Below are 23,248 nucleotides of genomic sequence, written 5' to 3'. Positions count from 1 at the left end.
TGTTCTTCAGGGTCAGGGGAAGCTTTTCAGTAGATATTTGCAGCACTCTTCTCCTTTTTGCCAGACAGCAAATATTTCCCTGAACTCTCCTAGCATGATAATATATGAGAAAATCTGATATATTTGGTTATAGACAGCAATACATTTCATATTTTGCGAAATAACATGTAAATCACTCATTAAATACAAGAGTACAAACACCTAGGTACATATAAAATGCAGGAAGAAAAATTTACTTGGGAGGAGTAGAGTATATATTAAGCATGTTTTATATATATATATATATATATATATATATATATATATATATATATATATATATATATATAACACACACACACAGCTCATTAAAAATACCATACATGTCTCATACAGATGTGCCTGTTTGAGAAAAGCATTATTCATCATATTTCATTAATATTCCTCAGTATTACATTGCCTTTGTCAACCATAAAATAGTGGCATCACAGTACTTCTACTTCGCATGAATGGGCAGACTATTAACACTTAATAAAAGTAATATTATTGTTCTATTTGTACACTTGTCAAAATTTGAAACAAAAACACTTGATTTTTTAATGTGCTTGGATTATCTTTCTGCACTGATGAACATTATATCACCTTATAAATCCTGTCATTCAAATTATACAAATTGTATGACTTGTTGATGGACTAGGCAGTGCATATAAACAGAGCAACATTATATACAAATATATTAATCAGTAGCAGATGGGATCCCCTGATCTGACGTTCATACAACTGAGTGTACAGTCTGTAGAGTCAGCCTTTCATTTTTTTCATTTGTTGTTTTATTTACAGTTCTGGAATGAAACTGCACAATAACCTAATCATCGAAGCCTCATACAAGATACTACATAATACATTTCAGTTCATCAAAGCCTCATACAAGACACTACAGATACATTCCAGGTTCCAGTGCAGAGATATTGGGCTAGAATATTGGGGACAACCCAGTTTACCCTCAGAATCCATTAGGGTAGATCCAATTCACCTGGTTCCAATGTTTTTATATTGGCACATGAGAAGATTCTTGAAAGTCTTTTTAAACGTAGCATTGCACAGAGCATAGCAGGCTGGGTTTATGGTGCTGTTGACATAGCAAAGCCAGTAGCCAATGGCCCAGACTGTGTCTGGCACACAGGACTGACAAAACGTGCTGATAAGAACCATCACATTATATGGCGTCCACGTAATGATGAAGGCCAGGAGGATGGCAAAGATTGTCTTTGTCACTTTCTTCTCACGTGCTGCCATCTGCCTTTTCCGTTTCACTTGGCTGCGGGCAATGCTGGCAAACTTGCGTACCACAGTGCGTGGCCGGTTGATTGGGATAGAGCGGCCCGCTGTGCCACTTTCTGGGGGAATTATCTCGATAGCAGTAATGCACTCATCTCCTGTCTGCTTGGTGACAATCTTGATCTTGGACCATTTAGAGGCTGGGTTGAGTTTGGGAATAGGGGCAGGACCAGATGTCAGGCCTTTTTGTGAGGTATTTTCATTGTTGTCTCTTTCCTTGGGCTCTTTGGGTGCAATGCTAGCCGTGCTGGAATCATTTGAGCTCTCCTTCTCCTCATGCTGCATGTTGACATCAGCTTTATTGGGGACCATGGACTCATCTAGCTGTCCATTTTTCATGGTTTCAGCTGTGCTGCATGTATCTAGGCTGGGCTTGGGAGGAGACTGATTATTGTTGTTCTGCCTTAGAATGTGGCTCTTTAGCAGTCCAGCAGACCTCAAGCCTTTCTTCTCCTTCTTAGCTTCTGGCTTTTGCTTTGACACACGGCTGCGGCTAGCTAAGGAGATGTGAATGTACAGCACTGTCATTATGATCACCGGAAGATAGAATGCAGCAATCGCTGTGCCAAATGTGACAACAGGGTTAGAGAGAAACTGGATATAGCATGCTTCTGGTTCCACAGTGCGTTCCCCTACAATAAACTGCCAGAAGAGAATAGCAGGAGCCCACAGAATGAAAGAGAGGATCCAGGCAGAGGCAATCATCAGACCAGCCATCTTGGTTGTGCGACGTGTTGGGTAAGTTAGCGGTTTGGTTACACAAAAATAACGATCAAAGCTGATGATTAGTAAATTCATGACAGAGGCATTGCTGACAACATAGTCCAGAGCCAACCAAAGGTCACACACCACAGGACCAAGTGGCCAGTAGCCCTTCAGGATATATACCGTGTAGAGATTCATTGAGAACACACCAATTATGAGGTCTGCACATGCCAAGCTGAACAAGAAGTAATTGTTGACAGTCTGGAGGTGCCGGTTGACTTTGATTGACAGCATTACCAGGATGTTACCCACCACAGTGACAAAGCTGATTGATCCAGTAACCAAGGCAATGAAGACCATCTCCACTGTCTTGTATGGGTTCCCAGTAACCTCAGCAGCTGTACACGATCCGCTGCTGCTGGTTTTGTCACAGCTGAGATTATCATAACTTGACAAATTACTAAGTGAACCTAAAACACACACACACACAAGATTGGATTATTTTCTAAAAAAATGGAGGTATAGTTTAGCATTTCACCTTTCTAATACAGAGTATTACAGTTACATTTTGAAGTAACAATCATTTGCTTCTTTCAGATAATCTGACTGGCAAGAAATCAGCAAAACTCAGATTAGAGCTTGAGCTTTCAGATTAGAGTCTGAGGTGTATCAATGGAGGATATGTGTAAGAAGTAATAGCCTCTGGCAAATAACAGAATAATAATGTTTTCCATATAGAGGCAGGGTTGAGCATCGATCTGTGGACAGAGAGAGCAGATGGGAGAGGTAAGTGGCAGAGGAGTCACATCTGCGATGGATTTAATTAATGAGTGTGGTTTGTGTTACAGTGAACAGAGACATCGACAGAGAAAGATAAAAAAAACAGCACAGAGCTACCGTGTCTTGCAAAAGTATTCATCCCCCCTCATGTTTATCCTGTTTTGTCGCAGTACAAGCTGGAATTAAAATGGATTTTTTTGGGGTTAGCACCATTTGATTTACACAACATGCCTACCACTTTAAAGGTGAAAATTGTTGTGTTATTGTGACACAAACAATAATTAAGATGAAAAAGCAGAAATCTGGAATGTGCATAGGTATTCACCCCTCCAAATGTCAATACTTTGTAGAGCCACCTTTTGCTGCAATTACAGCTGCAAGTCTCTTGGAGTATGTCTCTATTAGCTTAGCACATCTGGCCACTGGGATTTTTGCCCATTCCTCAAGGCAAAACTGCTCCAACTGCTTCAAGTTAGATGGGTTGCGTTGGTGTACAGCAATCTTCAAGTTATGCCACAAATTTTCAATTGGATTGAGGTCTGGACTTTGATTAGGCCATTCCAAAAGATTTAAATATTTCCCTTTAAACTACTCCAGTGTAGCTTTAGCAATATGTTTAGGGTCATTGTCCTGCTGGAATGTGAACCTTCATCCCAGTCTCAAACCTCTGGCTGACTCAAACAGGTTTTCCTCCAGAATTGCCCTGTCTTTAGTGCCATCCATCTTTCTTTCAATCCTGACCAGCTTTCCTGTCCCTGCAGATGAAAAATATGCCCACAGCCTGATGCTGCCACCACCATGCTTCACTGTAAGAATGGTATTCTCAGGGTGTTGGGTTTGTGATACACATGGCATTTCCCATGATGGCCAAAAAGATCAATTTTAGTCTCATTTGACCAAAGAATCTTCTTCCATGTGTTTGGGGAGTCTGCCACATGCTGTTGAGCACACTTCACTTTTTTCTGGCCACTCTTCAATAAAGCCCCACTCTGTGGAGTGTACAGCTTAAAGTGGTCCTATGGACAGATACTCCCATCTCTGCTGTGAATCTTTGCAGCTCCTTCAGTGTGTTTTTTTCATCTCTGATTAATGCCCTCCTTGCCCCCTCTGTGAGTTTTGGTGGATGGCCTTCTCTTGCCAGGTTTGTAGTGGTGCCATATTCTTTCCATTTTGCTATAATGGATTTAATGGTGCTCCATGAGATATTCAAAGTTTGGATTTTTTTTTTATAACCCAACCCTGATCCATACTTCTTCACAACTTTGTCTCTGACCTGTTTGGAGTGCTCCTTGGTTATTATGTTGTTTGCTTAGTAGTGTTGCAGAGTCAAGGTCCTTCCAGAACAGGTTGATTTATACAGACATCGTGTGACAGATCATGTGGCACTTTGACTGCACACAGGTGGATCTCAACCAACTAATTATGTGACTTATGCAGTGAATTGTTTGGACCAGCTTTTATTTAGGGGTTTCATGCGAAAGGGGTGAATACCTATGCACACTCCAGATTTCAGTTTTTTTTTCATCTTGTTTGTGTCACAATAAAGCAACAATGTGCACCTTTAAAGTGGTTGGCATGTTGTGTAAATCAAATGGTGCTAACTCCCCAAAAATCCATTTTAATTCCATCTTGTAATGTGACAAAACAAGACAAACACCAAGGGGGATGAATACTTTTGCGAGACACTGTACGTGTGTGTGTGTGTGTGTGTGTGTGTGTGTGTGTGTGTGTGCCTATGTGTGTGTGTGTGCCTATGTGTGTGTGCCTATGTGTGTGTAAATTAGTGTGTTGGAGTGTGACTCAGTGTGAGACCTTAACAATTAAAGAGAAGTCATGCTGAAAAGCAAAAATAAAAATAAAACTACAGTCAAACCACTTCACTCACTCTGCTACATTAATTGACTTAATTGACTGGTCAAGTCAAGTCAATTTATTTGTCTTGCACTTTTAACTATAGACATTGTCGCAAAGCAGCTTTACAGAAAAATTAAGATTTTAAACATATGAACTAATAACCCCTAATAAATGTATTTATTCCCAGTGAGCAAGCCTGAGGTGATAGTGGCAAGGAAAAACTCCCTGAGATAACATGAGGACGAAACCTTGAGAGGAACCAGACTCAAAAGGAATCTCATCCTCATTTGGATGATAACAGCATGATATCAAGTAGCCCAGGCTAATGACTGAGAAACTAAGATTTCTGTCTCCAGACTCTTCTTCCACACATGCTCGACACAGTATTTTTCACTCATACTCAAGTATTCATTTCCCTGTGTAATTTACTTAGTTGCTTTTAAAATCCACATCGACAATTACACACAACAGGGCTACCTGGCAGCTTGCCGGTAATCCATTGCAAAACCTTTTGCCCCATTGCTTTTTTTGGTGTGTCTGGCTAAATTTTGGCTCAGCTGAAGTCCCAGCTCTAATAGTCATAGTTCACCACTGATTTACAGTAATGATTGGTATGTGCAACATCTGAGGGTTCTCCTGAGATCAGTGAGGCACATGGGACTCACAGCAAACCCAAAGAATTGTGCAATTGGGTGAATGGAAGTATGGTATCTTGGCTTCCACTTGGGTCATGGGCAGGTGTATCCCCAAATTGACAAGACAGCAATGATTGCGACCTGCCCATGACCCAAGATCAAAAAGGAGGTGAGACAGTTCCTGGGGCTGGCTGGCTATTATCATAGGTTCGTCCTTAACTATTTGGATGTCACCAGCCCACTGACTGACCTCACAAAACAGGGAGCACCAGATCCTCTCTGGTGAACAGAGCTGTGCCAACAGGCATTTACTCAGGTAAAATCTGCACTCTGTGGTGGGCTGCTTCTACATTCTCCTGACTTTTCTCTTCTTTTTTGTTTTGCAGACTGATGCATCAGACAGAGTGCTGGGGGCTGTTCTGTCCCAGGTGGTGGAAAGAGAGGAGCACCCTGTGCTGTACATTAGCTGTGAACTCTCGGTGAGAGAAATCAAGTACAGTACCATTGAAAAAGAGTGTCTGGCCATCAAGTGGGTGATCCTCACCCTCAATGGAGTAATGACTCCCTGCTGGGATGCCCCTTCACCCTTTTTTCCAATCATGCCCCGCTCCAGTGGCTCCATCACATGAATGATGCCAATGTGTGGATCACCTGTTGGTGTCTGGCCCTTCAACCCTTCAAAAACTCAAGGTGATCCACAGGTTGTGACTCAGATGGCTGTGGCAGACTTCCTTTCTCACCAAGTTAGGGGAGTTGGTGGATGGCTGGCCTGAGGTGGGCATTGGGAGTATGTGGAGGTGGAGTGAGTTGAGTGCTGGTCTGTGGATGGAGAGGGCAGCCAGGCAAGGTAAGTGGCAGAAGGGTGGCATCTGCAATGGATTTAATTAATGAGCATGCTCTGTGTTGGTGTGAACGTTGGAAGGCATAAGAGGGGTAGAGTGCTAAAAGCCAACAGATTGAATCAAAAACTAGCACAGAGCAACGTGTTTGTGCATGTGTGTGTGTGTGTGTGTGCAAATTAGTGTGTTGGAGTGCATCTCAGTGCAAGACCTAAAACATAAGAGAAGTCATGCTGAAAAGCGAAAATAAAACCACAGTCAGAGTAACCTGCCTGTCCCCATCTCATGATCTCCTGAACCTCACTCACTCTGCTACACCATAGTGATATTTTTGTCTCCTCTGGATCAATGTAATTCCTTAAGAAATGCTCTCACTTACAACAAATACTCCTAGTGAATTTAAGTTACTCCAAGAGTCTGTTTGGATTCACATCCCATGGTAAACTTTTTATTAAACAGACTATTTATGAGTGTTTAAAATCTTTGTACCATTTATCCAAATTATTTCTCCCTCTTGTGGTTGTATGTTTCTGCAAAGATAGATGAGAGACACCAGCTTAATAAAATTGAGGAATGTGTAAAGGACATTAGACACTGGATGCTTATTAAATTCCTTCTGCTTAACTCTGACAAGACAGAAGTGCTTGTACTAGGACCACATGCAGCTAGAAGTGGGGTTTCTGATTACAAGTAACTCTGGATGGCCTTTCTGTTTCTTCACATGCAGCAGTAGAAGACCTCAGTGTGACTCCAGTGTTTTGTTTGAAACTCATATTGATAACATTACCCTGATAGCTTTCTTTCATCTCAGAAATACTGCTATGGTTAATGTGACCAGACATCCCAGTTTGACCGGGACAGTCCCGATTTTGAGTTGCGTGTCCCCAGTCCCAACAAAGGTCTGTTGGGATGCTGAAATGTCCTGGTTTACACCAAACACTAACAAACTGTCCCGGTTACAGCGATCATATATAGCCAACGAGATGTCAATAAAGCTTCTAGCAATTCAGCATCAATGTGCATGTGTGCGCAGTCAACCTTACAATGTATCTATTTGTACAATGTTGCAATATAGAGGCCATGTTATAATGTTTTTTTTTTTCGCTGGAGGCTGTCAACTACTACGCAACAATGCTGAAGAGAAAATGTTCATTTTCAAAAGATTTGCAGGTTGCTTACCCCTTTCTCTGAGAAGTCCAGGGTGCTGAACATGAAGCTTACTGTACACACTATAAATGCTCTTTCTCCATCGCTCATGGTGGTAGTGCTGATGTTAAAGACCACCTCAAAACAGCAAAGCACAAGCGGTGGGTAGAGGCAGGGGCTAGCAGTGTGGCCACTTACTTCAGTAAAGTTAGCACTGGCAGTGCTGAACTCAAATGGGCTGCTGAGGAGGGTACTTTCGCCTATCATTTGGTGAGCCACAACCAAAGTTTCAGGACCATTGACTGCACTGCGAGCCTGATAAGGAAGTTTTACAACGAACGCTTCACTTTTGCACGAACCAAGGCCGAAGCGATCGTGACAAGTGTCATCTCACCCCATGCCAAGGATCTGTTAAAGGCAGACCTAGGAGTGGTTCATCACATCTCGGTGGCTATCGATGCATCCAATCACAAAGCGGTGAAGTTTATTCCCATCGTGATCCGCTACTTCAAGGATGCAGAGGGGGTGCAGGTGAAAATCCTGGAGTTCACATCAGTTCCAGGTGAGACATCCGACATTCTTGTTGGGGAGGTCAGTTACAGTCTCCGAGCTTTTAACCTGCTTGACAAAGTTGTTGGGTTCTGTGCTGACAACACCAACACCAACTTTGGTGGGTGAGCTAGGGCTGGCGTGAACAACGTTTTTTTTCAAATTAAACGAGGCCTCCACCAATGAGTTAGTGGGAGTGGGTTGTGCTGCACACATCGCTCACAATGCTCTCCAAACTTCTGCAGATACGCTTCCCTGCATCACATGCAAGTTATGAGTGATTGTAACATGCTGATCACATGCGTCACAGACACTTCACAAGTGTGGCCCGAACTTGGAGTGCAGGAAACTGGTAAAATGCAAGTCTCACACACTCCACACTCACTGAACATGCACTGATCATGTGCGTTAGATATACGCTTTCCACTGGCTAACAGCACAATTTTTCCCATGCCTCAAGGAAGCCAGGCGTGCAACCTGTACTTGACAAGTACTTTGCCCGTACTCCTCCCCCAAACTTTCCCCCGGGTTCACTGCGACCCTGCAGCACAGCTGCGAGCTACCAAACCCTGTGATCCGTGCGTGTCCAAACCACTTACGGCCGGTTGTGAGTGAGGCTTTTAAGCAAAGGTCATAGGCAAAGGTTTTCAATTTATAGACATTTGAAACTTTATATGTTCAAAAACCCTCTGTAATTTTCTTCTGGTCCCAAGAAGTATTGTTAATAAGTAATAATTAAAATAAGTTAGAATAAGTTAGCGCGGATCACGGCGAATTTCTGCTCAGCGATTTTCGTGACCACTCGGTGCGTGACATCATTCATGGGAAATAAATCGCTTGAGTTTAGTCCACTTCAGTTTATTTGCATTGCCATTCGACTTGAGTGCAGATATGCATTCGGGAATTTCCAAAGAAAAAAACATGCCTTATTGTTGTGCAGTGAATTGTAACAACGGGACCAGTTCAGGAAGAAGTTTTTACCTTTTTCCGAGAGAGGAAAAGAGGTGGAGAGAGTGGATTGTGCACGTGAAGCAAGAGCATTGGCAGCCAGGTAAATGCACCACTCTGTGCTCCGATCACTTCGAGGGGGGAGCATTGATTCATTTTTGAAGAATCCCTGTCTGTTGGAGAGTTTAGGTGTCAGTGTTGGACAGAGAAGGCTCAAACCTGACGCTGTTCCAACAAAATTCGAACACAAAATCAAGCAGTCAAAGAAGAAAGGGACCAGCAACACTCAAGCAAAAAGGAGAAGATTGGAGGTAAACATTTTTACCTTTGCTTGCAATTGACAAGTCAAGAATCCTGAGGGATCCTGTACAATCATTGTGGAAATGAGACAAAAGGGATATTTCCTCACTTAGAGTGAGCTATAAATAGTATAATGCTTGTATTACTATTAGCAATATATTATATTAGCAATATAAATGAATCCGTGTTATATTATAGGGATTATGTGTGTGCTTGTGTGGTTTAATTATTCTTCAAAAGGGCTCTTATTTAGTATTACGATGAAAGTAAGAATTTATCATAACTACCAGGATAAATCATTTGGGCGCGAGTCTTGTTGAGGTCCGGGGGTCACTGCGATCAGAGTCGGCCGAGTCACTGTCCGATTCTGAGGCCGCACGGTCAAACCAGTGAGCCACATTCATCGGTTGCTTCGCAATGGCCATAGGTTCATACGTATATGGTTTCACCTCTCGATATTCAATTTGGAGAGTTCCTACTTCAAAATCGCTATCGCTTTCAGACATTTTACACAACCTCTCACAACCAAAGTCCGTACACGTGTGCTCGGTTCACAAGTAAACACAGAACTGCTCCCAGTCTGTTTGGCTTAAATGACGTCACGACGACTGTCCCCTGGCAGTAAAAGTGCGCATAAGTTAACATGACCAGACGTCCCGGTTTGACCGGGACAGTCCTGACTTTGAGTTGCATGTCCCCAGTCCTGACAAAGGTCCATTGGGACGCTGAAATGTCTCGGTTTACACCAAACACTAACAAACTGTCCCGGTTACAGTGATCATATATAGCCAATGAGATGTCAATGAAGCTTCTAACAATTCAGCATCAATGTGCGTGTGTGCGCAGTCAACCTTACAATGTATCTATTTGTACAATGTTGCAATATAGAGGCCGTGTTATAACATTTTTTTCGCTAACGGCTGTCAACTACTACGCAACAATGCCGAAAAGAAAATGTTCATTTTCAAAACATTTGCAGGTTGCTTACCCCTTTCTCTGAGAAGTCCAGGGTGCTGAACATGAAGCTTACTGCACACACTGTAAATGCTCCTTCTCCATCGCTCATGATGGTAGTGCTGATGTTAAAGACCACCTCAAAACAACGAAGCACAAGCGGTGGGTAGAGGCAGGGGCTAGCAGGGTGGCCACTTACTTCAGTAAAGTTAGCGCTGGCAGTGCTGAACTCAAATGGGCTGCTGAGGAAGGTACTTTTGCCTATCATTGGGTGAACCACAACCAAAGTTTCAGGTCCATGGACTGTACCGCAGGCCTGATAAGGAAGTTTTACGACAAATGCTTCACTTGTGCATGAACCAAGGCCGAAGCGATCGTGACGAGTGTCATCTCACCCCATGCCATGGATCTGTTAAAAGCAGACCTAGGAGTAACCATCATGTCTCAGTGGCTATTGATGCATCCAATCACAAAGCGGTGAAGCTTATTCTCATCGTGATCTGCTACTTCAAGGATACAGAGGGGGTGCAGGTGAAAATCCTGGAGTTCACATCAGTTCCAGGTGAGACATCTGACATTCTTGTTGGGGAGGTCAGTCAGTCTCCGAGCTTTTAACCTGCTTGACAAAGTTGTTGGGTTCTGTGCTGACAACACCAAGACCAACTTTGGTGGGAGAGCTAGGGCTGGCGTGAACAACGTCTTTTTCAAATTAAAAGAGGCCTCCACCAATGAGTTAGTGGGAGTGGGCTGTGCTGCACACATCACTCACAATGCTCTCCAAACTTCTGCAGATACCCTTCCCTGTGACATCGAGAGCTTTATTGTGAAAGTTTTCGGACATTTCCACATCATTACTGTCAGAACTGAGCAATTAAAAGAGTTCTTCGACTTCGTCGAGCTCGAGTACGCAACGATCCTTGGGACAAGTAAGACGCGGTGGCTGTCCCTAGGTCAGGTTGTCGAAAGAGTGCTGAAGCTTTATCCTGTGCTACAGTCCTACTTCGCCTCTCAAGACAGACCACCTGTGGTGATCGCTGAATTCTTACAGAACCTGCTTAATGAGGCCTGGATGTGGTTTCTGCACAATCAGCTGTCATTGTTCAACAATACCCTCAAGGCACTGGAGAGGCAGAAAAACACAGCTGCGCACTCGGCCCATCACCTGCGCAACCTGCAAGTCAAACTGCAGGAGAGAAAGTTGGCTGTGTTCACAGGTCTCAAGGTAAGCGTGAAAGCCCAAAGACATCTGCCCCCCTGCAGGAAAATATAATTTAAAAATAGGCCTACAGTATACCATCTTTGTACAGAATACAATAATGAAATCAAATTGAAGGCTGGACAGTTAAAATAAAAGAGGAAAATGATCAGGGAGTAAAGGCTAAGGAAAAAAAGATAAGTTTTTAGACAGTAAGTGAAATATTTCTAGCCTATTTGTGCTAATTTTGATATGGCTTACAGCTAAAGAAAATCCCAAATTCAGCATCTCACAAAATTAGAATATTGTAATTTAACCAGGTATTAGGCTACTTTTGGCAGTGAGGGCAGGTGCCAAGTCCTGCTGGATGAATGAAATCAGCATCTCCATAAAGCATAATTCTTCCTACTTTGCCCTAACATTAGGCTTAGGCTATACATAGTGTGTGAAAATAAACATGAAACATTAGCCAATAAAGTGATTTGAAACTTATTTATTTGTTAATAATTTGGAAAATTGGGAAATTATTCGCTTTTATAGGTGAAGAATCTTCTGAGCGCCCTTGATGATCCATAAAAGGCAGCAGAATTTTGCAACACTGTCTGCGCCTTTTACGAGTTTTGCATTTCATACTTGAAGGAATGGGGAGCTCCGTTTAAGGAGATAGAGGTCTTCTCCTGGACTCTCCTCAACACTGTCCCTCAATGGGATGAGGTTGAATCATCTCTCCAGTATGTGTCGTCAAGATTGCATCAATGTCACATTGACGAGACCCAGCTGTTTGACAAAACGTCATCTGTGCGGCTATATACCACTGAGAAGGTGACTAAGTGGAGCACTGATGCCAAGCCAATGGATGAGCACTGGGTGGAGATGTTCACGCACTTCAAGAGTAGGGAGATTCCTTACAACAATGTCAGCCAGCTTTGCCAGTTTGCCATGTGCCTATCTGGCACCAATGCTCCAGTTGAGTGAATATTTTCACTCATGAGCAACACCTAGACTGATGAGAGGAATCGCATGACCGTGCCTACTCTCAAAGCCTTGCTCATTACCTGGGCCAATTTCGACGATACTTGCTTGTAGTTTCACAGCAGGCTCTCAGGCAAGAAAGCACTACTGGAGCAAATTCACTCATCATGTATATATATGCAATAAAATGGCATCTTCTTTAGGGTGGGTGGGTTGGGTGGCTGTGTTTCTGAAACATTTTTTGTTGTCTTTCATCTGTTTTTAATCTGTATCACAGATTGTCTTGACTTGTTTGATGCTGTTGTCAACTCAGGGTGTTAGGGTTTTGCTGGGATTCAAACCTGGTTCACTGGTGTGATAATCCAGCAAACCCCCACTAGGCCACCAGGGGGATGACTCAAGTGCAGAGGCATGAGGCGGAAGTAGAAAAAGTATCAAAAGGTTTATTTACAATATTTACATATGTATTGAATATGTATATGTAGAATAGTTACAATATTTAAACTATTTACAATCCAAGGCAAAAACAAAAGTATAATCCTAACGCTCAGAAGATAACCAGGGAAAAAAAAGTTCAAAGAAACAAAGAGCCAAAAAACCAAAAAAGAAGAGGCAAAAATACAAATGCTCAGAGGATCCAAAATGGTAAACACAAAGTCCAAAAAGTCCAAAAGAAAGCAAAGTACAAAAACCACAAAGACACGGGCGAGGAAATCGGACCAGAGGTAACTGGAGCTAAACATAACAGCACAAAGACTCCGTGACAAGAGGACTGAACTCAGGGGTATAAATACACAAACTAATTAAGGACAGGGCGGGGCAGGAAACAGGCAATAAGACAAAAACAAAACACAGAACACAGTGTTGACCTCTAGAGGCCCAAAACAAACATGACCAGAAAAGGAAATAACAGTGGCCTCTAGAGGCCAAAACAGTCCCAGTCCTAACACAGGGTTCATGTTTTCAAAATAGTTAATAGCCTACGCTGGTTAAGATTAAACAGAGGCATTTTGGGTAAAGGTTCGGAGGTGACAATGATTAGGCTCATGCTGTTCCTGTTACAATGCATAGCCTATTGTTTAAAAAAAAGTTCATTGCATAAAATGTTTATGTTAATATGCAAGCAATGCATTTTCTTGGCGTTTTCACAAAGGTGAAATAAATCAGTTGAAATTTAGGCTATTGGCCTATTCCCCATCATCACATCTGTTGTCTGATTTTCTTACTTTAACTGAATTGTGATAGAAGTACATGTAGATAACAAGAAAATACTTGATTATTCTCTGAAATGTTGATAAAAGTGAGCTTCTACAAAATGATAAAAGCACCTGTCTGAGCCATGGTTTGAGCCAGCGCATGTTTACATCAAAACTCATGTGCGTGCACGAGTATCACGGTCACGCGCAAAGTGTCCCGGTTTTAGACTTGGGAAATCTGGTCACCCTAGCTAAGGTAAGAAATATAATGTCACTACATGACACAGAAAAACTAGTTCATGGTTTTGTTATCTTTTGTTACCTTTTGGATTATTGCAATGCCTTACTGTCTGGACGTTCCAATAAGTGCATAAACAAGCTCCAGTTAGTTCAAAATGCAACAACAAGTGTCCTTACTAGAACTAGAAGATATGACCACATCTCTCTCTCTCTCTCGCAGTTGGTCGAAAATGACAAGGACTGTGCTACAATATAGACTTGGGTTTAATGATACTTCTCCATGCAGCCCTGTTTGTCGCTGTTTGTTGCCAACTCTTAATATCTATTCCTTGTAATTTCATGTTTCTTTTTGCCACATCCTTGTACCTAAACCAGGTCTCCCTTGGTTTTGTTTGTCTTCACAGATCTGAGAATAAAACAGTTGTCTTGGGAGGCTTTCATTTTCCATCCTTTGTACATAGCCTAGCCATCTGAGGCCCTTCTCAATTAAGATGTCTTCCATAGATGGTAGTCCAGCACAATGCAGGATTGCTAAGTTGGTAACTTTGCCCATCCAGGATATATTCATGATAGCCTTCAACTGCCTCATCATATAAGCATGAAGCTTCTTGATCTGATTTTGGTAGATGGTCCAGGTTTCAGCACTATATAATAGGGTAGACAGTACAACAGCTCTATAAACCTTGCATTTTAGTCTGATGGAAACATGTCTGTTTTTCCATAGCCGATCTTGTAGTTTGCCAAAAGCAGCACTTGCTTTGCCCATCCTATGCCTGATCCCTTTATCGATTTTGCCATTGTTGGAGACTGTACTTCCAAGGTATCTGAAGTCTGTGCACTGCACAAGTGGCTCTTGGTTTACTGTTATGATTTCAGGTGCAGGTGGAGGGTTGAGCAGTTTCACTGGCTGGTAAAGGCACTCGGTATTCTTTATGTTGATCTTGAGGCTGAACTGAGCAGCAGCTTTGGCAAATCTGTATACTAGCATTTGAATATCTTTAGAACTGTGCGCCACCACAGCACTATCATCAGCAAACAGCATTTCTCTCACAAGGTGCCTTATTGTACGTGTCTTTGCCTTGAAGTGGGACACATTGAAGAGATCTGCATCATGCCGTGCCTGTATGAAAATACCTTCTTGGGCATCTTTGAATGATATTTCTAGCATTGCAGTCAGGTACAACAAGAACAATGTCGGGGCAAGCACACAACCTTGCTTGACACCATTTGTCACAGCAAATTCCATGGAGGTGGCATTTCCCTGAACTACTTGAGCTTGCATACCGTCATGTAAGGATCTTAACAGGTTAACGACTTTGTCTGTACAGCCATACTTCTTCAGCACAATCCAGAGGCCTTCCCTTGACACTGTATCAAAAGCCTTTGTGAAGTCAATAAATACAGCATACAAGGGCACGTTTTGTTCTATACACTTCTTCTGGATCTGACGCAGGCTGAAGACCATATCCATGGTGCTTCTTCCACTCCGAAAACCATACTGCATCTCTGGTAGGATGTTTAGAGTAAGCTTTTCATTGATTCTGTTGAAGAGTATGCGAGCCATTATTTTACCAGCAGTTGACAGAAGAGAGATACCTCTATAATTACCGCAGTCTTTTCTGTTCCTTTTCTTGAATATTGGCATGATGTTTGCATCCTTCCAGTCCTGTGGCATATGCTCTTGTTTCCAGATGTCAATGATCAGATCAAACAGACTTTCTTTTAATTTACTTCCACCATATCTCCATACCTCGGTTGGTATTCCACATCTTCCTGGTGCTTTGTTTTCTTTAGTTGCAGCAATGGCTTTCAACAGTTCTTCAAAGTTTGGTTTCACATCAAGACTTGAGGTGGTAGGCTTATCTACAGTTGAGTTTAGCACTGTGTAGTCTACATCTCCAGGTACATTTAACAACTGGTTGAAGTGCTGGGCGAACCTGTTCAGTATTTCATCCTTCTCTTTCAAAGCTGTATCACTATCAAGGGCAGTCAGCTGGGTTGTGCCTCTCCTCTGAGGCCCATATACCTCTCTTAGGCCATGATAAAATCCCTTCATATCATTCATGTCTGCAGCAAGTTGTAATCCTTCAGCTTTCTCCTCCCACCACTGAGACTTCAGTTTTCGGGTGTACTGCTGAAGCCTACTCCTGGCTTGCACTAGTTTCGCTCTGTCAGCTTTTGTATTTATCTGCATGAGTTTAATCCTTGCTGAATTCCTTTTCTCGAGCAAGTCTATAAGCTTCTCATCGTCCGCGTCAAACCAGTCCTGATGTCTCCGCTCTGGTCATCCAAGGGCTTCTTCAGTGGTGTTAAATGCAGCTGCCTTCAGCGTGTTCCATTGGTCTTCTAGCTTTGTCTCCTTGTGTTGTAACTCTCCTATGGTCTTGTCCATCTGTTCTTGAAACTTTTCTTGGGTGCTCTTGTTTCGCAGCTTAGACACATCCAGCTTAGCTGGTGGCCTGGCTCCAGTTCATACATATTGCTTCTTTACAGTAAAAGCAATTGTTGATCTCATCATGTTATGATCAGTAGAGCAGTCAGTGCCTCTCATCACTCTGGTGTTCAGTACATCATTTCGATCTCTGTCTAGTGATCACATAATCTAAGAGGTGCCAATGCTTTGATCGAGGATGCATCGATGTGGTCATATGATGGAGTTTGTGATTGAAAATGGTGTTGGTGATGACGAGGCTATACTCTGAGCAGAGGGCTAATAGGAGTTCATCATTGGTGTTATACTTTCCAATTCCATGTCGGCCAATCACACCAGGCCAGTTCTCTTCTTCTTTCCCAACTCTAGCATTAAAGTTGCCAGCTATAATTAGCTTATCTTTATTTGGGACTTGTCTCACAACATCTCTCAGTCTATCATAGAATTTTTCCTTAAACTCATCAGGGTTTGTCATTGTCGGAGCATAAGTACTGATTATAGTGGCATATACACTCCTCTGCAGAGGAAGGTGCAATGTCATTATACTGTCATTTATTGGTGTTGGGCCTTGTTTGAGCTTTTGAGCAATCAAATTCTTAATGGCAACGCCAACTCCAGCTTCACGTCTTTCATTTACGTCTCTTCCATTCCAGAAGAATGTGTAATCATGATCAACTATACTGTCATAAAGAGGCATTCAGGTCATACTAAGTGTGGCTATGTCTATTTCGTATCTGTTCAGCTCTTTAGCTACCAAAACTGTCTGTTGCTCTGGCCATTTTGAGTGATCACTATCTAGTAGCGTTCTAACATTCCATTCAGTGAGTCTCAAGATCTTCTTTTTCTTTTTGCTTCCTAACTTACTTTTCACTGGTCGCAGGAGTGAAAGCAGACCAGCGCGAACCTTGTTTACCCGGGCGACATTCGAGCCGGTATGAGAATCCATTTCAGTATCCATAATCCATAACACTGCCTTGCAAAAGTTTAAGTGATACTGGCTTTTGCATTACCAGAATCACTCTCTCGGCAGGGCAAAGGTGTAGTCCAGCGGGCAATAACAGGTCAAGACATGCTGGCATCTTTGCCATGCTGTAGCAGCTGGCTGGAAGATAAGTTAGTCTATCCCCACCCTTGAGTGCTGCCATGGGGCACTGTGCCAGGACTGATGCCAAATTGACAAAACAGACCTGTCATTTGCCAGAACTACCATTGAGTTGTCATGTAGAACTGCCATTTTGTAAGCCATAACCCTGGCCAAGAGAGGCTGGGGATGTACTGACACTTGCCCAAGGTGCGCACCCAGACTAGTGGAGGGAAGGGGGTGTCTTACTTCCCTGTTCTAGACCGGTTTCCAAACTAGGTCTAGCCACTGCCCTAATGACCACATCACCCCTATCTTATCCACACTGCATTGGCTCCCAATCAAATTTTGTATTGATTATAAAATACTACTATTGACCTTTAAAGCACTGAATTGCACCACAGCACCTGAGCGAATTTCTGGTCCTTGATGACCCGCCATGCCTACTTAGATCAAAAGGTGCAAGCTTTTGGTGCCTCATATAATGAAGGCTACATCAGGGGGCAGAGTCTTTTCTTACAAAGCCCCACAGTTTAGCCTTCCAAGTAGTGTTCAAGACTCAGACACAGTCTCAGTGTTTAAGTCTAGGCTGAAAACATGTCTGTTTAGTCAAGCTTTTTGTTAATAGTTTTATTAGGTAAAGGAGTAGATCTGGAGGGTCCTCAGGCATAAAGTGTTTTGGGTAAACTGGGATGAATGGATGCTGTCATCCCCCCCCCCACCCCCACACACACACTCACTCGCTCACTCAGGTTTGCTGACAGTATAGTGGCTGGCTGCATTATGTCCCAGGGCACCCTCATGTCTGTGTTACCTTCTGGCTCTCCCCTTTTAGTTATGATGTAATAGTTAGTCTTGCCAAAGTCCCTGCTTGCACTCAGGACAAAATGTATCCTGTTCTTACTCTTTAGGTGACATTGGATATACCTAACAACCTGTGTTTTCTCCCCCCCGCCCTTTCCCCCATCTCTTCCTTCTGTCTGTTCCTCTCTGAGTTACATGTCAATCCTGTGACACCATTGATGCTGACCTCTTCTGCTCCTCGGACTTGCCTGATCCATCCTGATGCCCTATGTCTGGCTGAAGTCTCATCTCCTCGCTCCTGTAGAGGATGGCCCCATATGGACAGTTGAAAGTCACACTGAGAAGATGGCTCTTAACACTTACAGTAATACATTTATGCCTGAGGACTACAGTTGACTTGGTAACTTTAGGACTGCAGTTGTCACAAACAGTTTTGCACTTGTTTCCATCAATGAACAGTTTATAACTTCAACAAAATAGACTTCATGTTAAAATGATTTTCCTATTTTCACAGTTATACTTTGTGGACACAGTTATAGAAGTGAGTTATTTATAATCACGCTATCTGTTATCACTCAAATGAGGATGGGTTCCCTTTTGAGTCTAGTTCTTCTCAAGGTTTCTTCCTCATGTCATCTGAGGGAGTTTTTCCTTGCCACTTTCACCACAGGCTTGCTCATTGGGGATAAATTAGGGATAAAATTAGCTCATGTTTAAAGTCTTTAATTTTCTGTAAAGCAGCTTTGCAACAATGTCTATTGTTAAAAGTGCTATACAAATAAACTTGACTTGACTTGACTTGAAGAGCTGGAATGAGGTTTTCATAACTTTCCATGGATTCTGGACAGCCTAGCAGGCTAACAGGTGAGCAGGTGGCAACTTCTACAGAGGGAGAAAAATAGGATGACACATGAGCAGTAAAGAAAAGAGCCATGAGTAAAGAAACCTTACCAAGTGGAAGGAAAAAGGACTGTAAATTAAAATAAGGAGTTGTAAGTAAACTCTGATAGCAGTGAATGGATAAGGGTGGCACAATGGTGTAGTGGTTAGCACTGTTGCCTCACAGCAAGAAGGTTCTGGGTTTGAGCCCAGCAGCCGATGGGGGCCTTTCTGTGTGGAGTTTGCATGTTCTCCCCATGCCAGCGTGGGTTTGCTCCGGTTTCCTCCAAAGACATGCAGGTTAGGTTAATTGGTGGCTCTAAATTGACCATGAGTGTGAATGGTTGTTTGTCTCTGTGTCAGCCCTGTGATAACCTGGCAACTTGTCCAGGGTGTACCCCGCCTCTTGCCCATAGTCAGCTGGGATAGGCTCCAGCTTGCCTGCAACCCTGTAGAACAGGATAAGCGGCTACAGATAATGGATGGATGGATGGATGGATGGATGGGGCGGCCTTGGGCTTAAGTGCCCTTGAGCAAGGTACTTAACCCCTAACTGCTCCCTGGGTGCTGTAGTGTGGCTGCCCACTGCTCTGGGTATGTGTGCGTGTGTTCACTGCTTCAGATGGGTTAAATGCAGAGGATGAATCTCACTGTGCTTGAAGTGTGCATGTGATGAAGGTTTCTTCTTCCTCCTCCTCTTCTTCTTCATTTCTTCTATAAGTGACTTTAAGAGAAATGAGTGGATTGTGCATTTGAAAACGTGTTGGACTGAAAAGACAAGCTTAAGATCTAGAAAGAAATGGCAGGGCTATTCAAGAGCATTGGTGCTTTTGATGAACAGACTAAACAATGGAGAGTGTATACTGAGTGTTTTGAGTACTTTGTTCAAGCAAATGGGATAGACAAGGAGAAGCTGGTCCCCACTTTTCTCAGCAGGATGGGAGCAAAGACTTTCAATCTGTTGCAGTCCTTTGTACAACCTAATAAACGTGGTGACAGAGTATGATGAAATTGTGGCAGTACTAGCTGGGCACTTCTCACCAAAACTGTTGACCATAACAGAGCAGTTCCATTTCCATAAGAGAAACCAAGAGGAGGGGGAGTCAGTGACAATTTTTGTTGCCATATTAAAGAAACTAGCAGAGCATTGTGAATTCAATAAGGTGCTGAATGAAGCCATAAGAGACAGGCTTGTGTGCACAGCCATACAGAAATGATTGCTAACAGAAAATGCACTGACATTGCAAAGGGCAATAGAAATTAGCATATCTCTGGAGTTAGCAGCAAAAGAGGAACATCACCTAAGCTCAAGTGCAAAATTGCACAAGGTTGAAAATAAACACATTAAAAACAAAAGAAAAGCTACAGATGTGATAAGATGGGACATATTGCAGTTGAATGCTGGAGTAAAGACCTAGATTGTAGGAAATGTGGCAAATGGGGGCACGCTGAATGTAAAGGGGCAATAGGCAAAAATACCAAACAAGATCCTCAGACATCAAAACATGCTTTTAAAAAGAAAGATGTGCATAAGGTGGAACAACTATGCTGACGTAACAGTTCAGCTGATGATCAAGGTGTGCATATTCTTTCTGTTGCAGGGGGATCACAGGGGTACTGGGTTTCATCATTAGTGGAAGGGCAACTCACTCACATGAAAATTGACACTGGGGCAGTGGTGTCAACTGTGTCAGACAGTGTCTATAAAAAGGCACTGCAACACCTCTCCATTAAAAAAATCCAGTATCAGCTTGAAGACTTACACCGGTGAACCTATACCAGTCAGAGGCATAGTTCCATAGGTCAAATTAAACAAGCAATTAAACAATCAAGCAGCTACATTGCCTCTCTATATAGTGAAAGGTAATTACCCATCTCTTTTTGGTCATGCATGGCTGGAGAAAATGCATCTTGACTGGTCATCAATCTTCGTGATCTCCAAAGCTGAACCTGGTCTGACTGCAGTTCTGGAAAAGCATGCAGATGTGTTTATTGAGGAACTGGGAAGCATGAAAAACATTACTATTAAGCTAGACCTGAAGGCTGGTAGTAAACCCATGTTCATGAAAGCTCAACCAGTGCTCTATGCACTGAGGCTGAAAGTTGAGGTGGAGTTACAATCCCTAGTCAAGAATGGGGTGCTGGAACCTGTCAGCGTGAGTGACTGGGCAATGCCCATAGTTCCTGTAATGAAGAAAAATGGGTCTGTAAGAATTTGTGGGGATTTCAAGGTGACACTAAACCCAGTGTTGGAAGTCGAACAATACTCACTCCCATTGATGATTTTTTTTGCTGGTCTAGCAGGAGGACAAAAATTCAGTAAAATAGACTTAAGCCAAGTATACCTACAAATGCATGTTGCTGAACAGTCATGAGAGCAGCTGACGATAGTCACACACAAGGGGCTATACAGATACTTTTCTCTGCCTGTTGGAGTCACATCTTCCCCATCACTGTTCCAGTGAGCAATGGATCAAGCTCTAAGTGGCCTGTCCAGAGTACAGTGCTACCTGGATGATATTCTACTTAGAGGGAAGACTGAGGATGAGAACTTGAGAAATCTTGATGCCACCCTGCAAAGACTGAAGGAGTATGGACTCAGAGGCCATAAGGCCAAGTGTGAATCCTTCCAACTCTCTGTTGAGTTCTTGGGGCATGTGATAGATACCCAGGGCTTACACAAGGCTCCATCAAAGATTTGGGAAATCACAGAGGCACCAGCAACGCAAAATGTAATTCAGCTATGTTCCTCTCTTGGTCTACTTAATTATTACAGTAGATTTATTCCCAAACTGGCATCCATGCTGAAGCCACTCTGTCAGCTTCTGTGTCAAGACAAAGTGTGGAAATGGACAGCTCAATGTGAGTGGGCTTTTGCACAAACTAAGGAAGCATTGCTGACATCTGATATACTGACACATTTTGACCATTTGCTTCCGCTGCAGTTAGCTTATGATGTGTCACTTTATGGAGTAGGTGCAGTGGTGTCTTGCAAAAGTACTCATCCCCCTTGGTGTTTGTCCTGTTTTGTTGCATTACAAGATGGAATTAAAATGGATTTTTGTGGGGTTAGCACCATTTGATTTACACAACATGCCTACCACTTTAAAGGTGAAAATTGTTTTATTGTGACACAAACAATAATTAAGATTACCCCCCCCCCAGAAATCTGGAGTATGTATAGGTATTCACCCCCTTTCGTATGAAACCCCTAAATAAGAGCTGGTCCAACAATTCACTTCATAAGTCACATAATTAGTTGATTAAGATCCACCTGTGTGTAATCAAAGTGTCACATGATCTGTCACATGATGTCTGTATAAATCAACCTGTTCTGGAAGGACCCTGACTCTGCAACACTATTAAGCAAGCAACATGAAAACCAAGGAGCTCTCCAAACATGTCAGAGACAAAGTCATGAAGAAGTATGGATCAGGGTTGGGCTATAAAACATATCCCAAACTTTGAATATCCCATGGAGCACCATTAAACCCATTGTAGCAAAATGGAAAGAATTTGACACCACTACAAACCTGACAAGAGAAGGCCGCCCATCAAAACTCACAGATCAGACAAGGAGGGTGTTAATCAGAGATGCAACAAAGACACCAAAGATAACACTGAAGGAGCTGCAAAGATCCACAGCAGAGAGAGCATATCTGTCCATAGAACCACTTTAAAGGTGGGGTATGAGATTTTTTTCAGGAGTATTTTTTACCATATTGCTTGAAAAGCTCCTCACACCCATGTTGCAAGCAGTACAATAGAAGGTTTGACCCAAAAACGAAATATTTTAATCCAGTCTACAGTGTAAAATAAAGGAAAAGCACCATCCAACCATATCGAGGTACCACCTCAAAATGATTGGATACTGACACATCAATCAGACTGAAGCCTGCGAGCAGCCCGTCCCTTCTGTGTGTGTGTGTGAGAGAGCGAGCGAGCAGAGTGTCAGACAGAGCGCAGGATTTTCTCAGTGCGGTCCCTCCAAACAACGGGGATTTACACGAAAACGGAAGGAGATATTCACAAAATTCTTTCACAGTGAGTGCCACAAGGATCTCCTGAACACACTGATGTAATTTTTTTGTCTATAGTGTAAAAAATGAGGTCACTAGAGCAAGTTAAAAACGAGTGACTTTTCTGCCAAGTTTATAATGGAAGTCTATGTGGCTGCGTGGCTGTGCTCTCTTCACTTTCAGGCTTCTCATTCAAAAACTGCAAGTCCTATCATGTAGGTAGACACATTGTGTGAATCAGGACAAGTGTGGCTACTACTTTTAAGAAAATTATGTGTGTGGAGTGAAAATTGGGGCTGAAAACACAGTTTAAATGAGAAAGTTTGAGCTATTTTTCCAAGCTCTCTACACTCTGCTCCACTGGTGTGTAATGCAATAGACACCCATTATAAAGGCTGACTTTC

At 42.7% G+C, this 23,248-nt stretch overlaps 1 protein-coding gene across 1 annotated transcript; it reads right to left on the bottom strand.

Annotated features, from left to right (window-relative positions):
• Window positions 1–1,008: 1,008 nt before the first annotated feature.
• Window positions 1,009–20,752, bottom strand: chrm4a (cholinergic receptor, muscarinic 4a). The gene is made up of 2 exons (XM_060911994.1): window positions 20,697–20,752; window positions 1,009–2,492 (listed from the first exon to the last, which is right to left on the bottom strand). Exons 1-2 carry the CDS (start codon window positions 20,746–20,748, stop codon window positions 1,009–1,011), a joined length of 1,536 nt encoding a protein of 511 aa, XP_060767977.1. The 5' UTR covers window positions 20,749–20,752.
• Window positions 20,753–23,248: the final 2,496 nt, after the last annotated feature.

Source organism: Neoarius graeffei, chromosome 27, assembly GCF_027579695.1.
Source record: "Neoarius graeffei isolate fNeoGra1 chromosome 27, fNeoGra1.pri, whole genome shotgun sequence".
NCBI classification, from domain to species: domain Eukaryota; kingdom Metazoa; phylum Chordata; class Actinopteri; order Siluriformes; family Ariidae; genus Neoarius; species Neoarius graeffei.
This window is presented reverse-complemented; position numbering and strand designations above follow the sequence as displayed.

Coding starts and splice junctions, on each gene's coding strand:
- chrm4a (XM_060911994.1), bottom strand. CDS start 20,748: ATGACCAGTCAAGATGCATTTTCTCCAGCCATGCATGACCAAAAAGAG. Junction 2,493..20,696: donor GCATGACCAAAAAGAGATGG/GTAATTACCTTT, acceptor TGTGTGTTTTAG/GTTCACTTAGTAATTTGTCA.